General features: G+C 34.6%; 1 protein-coding gene across 1 annotated transcript; it reads left to right on the top strand.

The window, feature by feature from the left end:
• The first annotated feature begins 1449 nt into the window (after positions 1-1449).
• LOC112687449 (mitochondrial carrier protein Rim2-like) lies at positions 1450-2551 on the top strand. The gene is given in 2 exon segments (XM_025560175.1): positions 1450-2495; positions 2497-2551. Coding segments are annotated over 2 exon segments (1101 nt in total).
• Positions 2552-3296: the final 745 nt, after the last annotated feature.

The following is a 3296-nucleotide window of genomic DNA, read 5'->3' as shown; positions in this document are numbered from 1 at the left end:
ATGAATATAAATTTGTTCCATAAAAAAATTAAATAAATTCGAAAAAAATCGGAAACGATTAATATTTAATTTAATTTTTGGTATTAGTTTTTAATCTGTATATTATTATTAGAACATAGCCCATATCGGATGATTTGAACAAATAATAATTTCAATAGTAATATTAATAAATATTCATAATATTTAATATAGCTTTGATCATTTGTATTAAAATGTATCAATTATGTGAAGCTCGATTAATGTTTACCAATTAATAATTATAATTAAAATATTATAATAATAATTTATTTTAATAGGAGAAAAGATTTAAAACGAGTTCGATTGTGCATACGTATTGATTACAAAACAAGTTATGACGTTACACGGTTACGCTCATGGCGGCGATGAACACGTAAGGGATAAATCACAATGATCGAATAATCAACGTTGATGCGTTGCAGGTATACACAACTCGGCGCACCGTTTCGGCCGTCAATCGCGATGGTCAAATATTTGAAAAATCGGTACTATCGCTGTACTCGAATTTCTAATCGACTGGGGGCAAAACCATTGCACGAACGTGTTATTTTAAGAAACAATCCGTGGTCATAGAATAACGCAGTGTGCGTGTTGAGTACATACCTTTTTAGTCCAGCGTAGTCGCGTCAACATCTACGAATCGAAGTTCAAACCGCTAACCGTTTGGTAAGTTAAAATCGAAGTACGAGATTCGCTGCGGTGAAAAAACAAACGTTCGCAAACAATTCGCGTCGTCCGACTCTGCTGACAACGCGCGTAAACTAAATTGTGTTGTTTGATTCAGTACCTCGCAACCATGTCGTGTTACAATAATATTGTTCGTGATTAGTTCCAGAGACATTCGCACACGGACGGAAACGCTTCGCTTTTTCCATGATAAATTGCATCGATGATCTATGGTTATAAACGAGATACCTTCAATAACGTCAATTATTCATAGCGAGTTCATAAGTTTTCTGAATTTTCCATCAAATCATCAGCTTCCATTTAGCTCGATTGATATAGTAAGTATATACCATATACAGTGGTAAGTGTATTGTAAAATTGTTCATGATAACGATATGATTAACCGATAAATTATATTTAATATTTTAATGAAAATTAAATAAATAAATATTTTTTGACTCGATATAATTGTGTAGTAGAGAGTAAAAAATATCACCATGACGCCGAAATTATACATAAAACCCGTCCGGCGGTTTCTTCTGTACGTCTCCACGCCTATGGTATCGTCACCGAATTATGTATGTTGTTCGCGTCATCCGACATACAATTAATCATGTCTGTTTATGCCATATAAAAATAATATTTTTAACCGTGATACGTAGTTCGGTTAATTTTTTAAACTTACGCTGTTCAAACTTCAGCACCTAGATTTTTTTTTTTTTTTACCTACATCAATCCAACCGTCCCGTTGAAGACTGAACCATCATGTCGCATTTTCGTGACACGGTCATCCATCTCGTGTCTGGAGGGTTGGCCGGCACAACTGGTGCTGTGGTTACATGTCCGTTGGAGGTTGTCAAGACTAGGTTACAGTCATCATCTAGATGTGGTGCTTTGCGTTACGATTATTTACCTAGAATTGCATCTGAAGACAGCGATGGCAGCCGCATGAAAAGTAAAACAATATCGTCGCTGCAGCGACGAAAATGTAACATCTTGAGTGGCCGACACTCTAGCACACAAATACTAACGTTTTCTCAATGTGGTGTAGGCAGCCAAACGAAGAAGTCAATGGGGCTCGTTCAGTGTCTCAGGCACATAATAAAAACCGAAGGCCCCAAGGCTCTGTTTAAAGGACTAGTGCCCAACATCATGGGCGTCGCTCCGACCAGAGCCATATACTTCTATGCTTACGCGCAGTCCAAAAAGTTTTTCAACACTGTACTTAACCCGGGTACACCAATGGTACACGTACTATCAGCGGCCTCTGCAGGCTTTGTTACCTGTTCAACAACCAACCCTATTTGGCTAGTCAAGACTAGGCTACAGTTAGACTTGAACAAAAACGGAAAAAGACTCACCACCGGTCAATGCATCAAAAAGATTTATAGATCTGGAGGCATAAAAGGTTTCTATAAAGGTATTACAGCTTCGTACTTTGGAATATCTGAAACAGTAGTGCATTTGGTCACCTACGAAGCAATCAAAGCGAGACTGATAGCTGCCCGTGTTGGACTTAACGAATCGGAAGACAACACTAAGTCATCCAAAGACTTTCTTGGGTTTATGATGGCTGCAGCCATTTCCAAGACTATCGCTTCGTGCATCGCTTACCCCCACGAAGTTGCTAGGACCAGACTCCGAGAGGAAGGAACCAAATATCGAAGTTTCTTCCAGACACTATTAACAGTTTATAGCGAGGAGGGTCCCAAGGGATTGTACCGTGGTCTGACTACACAACTATTTAAACAGATACCTAACGCAGCCATTATGATGGCAACATACGAGGCTGCTGTTTATTTGATGACAAAATTATGGTCCTAAAGAGGTTGTATCTTACGAAGACAGCGATGATCGATACGAGTGATATATATTGTCTATATTAATTTATTATGGTATAGCTAATCTCAACTTATCGCGAACTGAATTTAGTTATTTTGATGTAATATATCCCACCAAAAATACTTCGTTATAACTTCGTGTACAAAAAAGATAAAAAAAAAATAATGTTATTACATTTATTAATGACTAAACCTTTAAACGACGTGAGATAATATAGAAACTAAGTAAAATATAATTTTTTAATATTAAAAATACTTATAACGACAAAACATTAAATTAATTGTAAAGTTAAACGCTTGGCCAACATATTTTTTATAAATTATTGAATTATTTACGAAATTTACGATAGTGATTATTCATTTGTATTTATTTAAACTTCCAGCCAAATAAGCAATATGTTGTATAAGTGTTTAACTTTACAATTAATTTAATATTTTGTCGTAATAGATATTTATAATACTAAAAAATGACATTCTACTTAGTTTCCATATTATATCACGTCGTTTAAAGGTTTAGTCATTACTAAATGTAACATCACTATTTTTTTTTCTTAGCTTTTTTTTACACAGAGTTATAACAAAGTGTTTTTGGTGAGATATCAACTATTTTTTATTGTTTATGTGTTTATTAATCTGAAACCTAGCATCGCGTGTCTCTTGACTAAGTAACATTTGCTTTTAGCATATTGAAATTAATAATAAAAAAATAATAAAAATCTAAACATAATTATGCGCATTATAAAGTATTGTTTTATTTTAATTACAGAGAAA

Source organism: Sipha flava, unplaced genomic scaffold, assembly GCF_003268045.1.
Source record: "Sipha flava isolate LNK unplaced genomic scaffold, YSA_version1 34_pilon_pilon, whole genome shotgun sequence".
NCBI classification, from domain to species: domain Eukaryota; kingdom Metazoa; phylum Arthropoda; class Insecta; order Hemiptera; family Aphididae; genus Sipha; species Sipha flava.
This window is presented reverse-complemented; position numbering and strand designations above follow the sequence as displayed.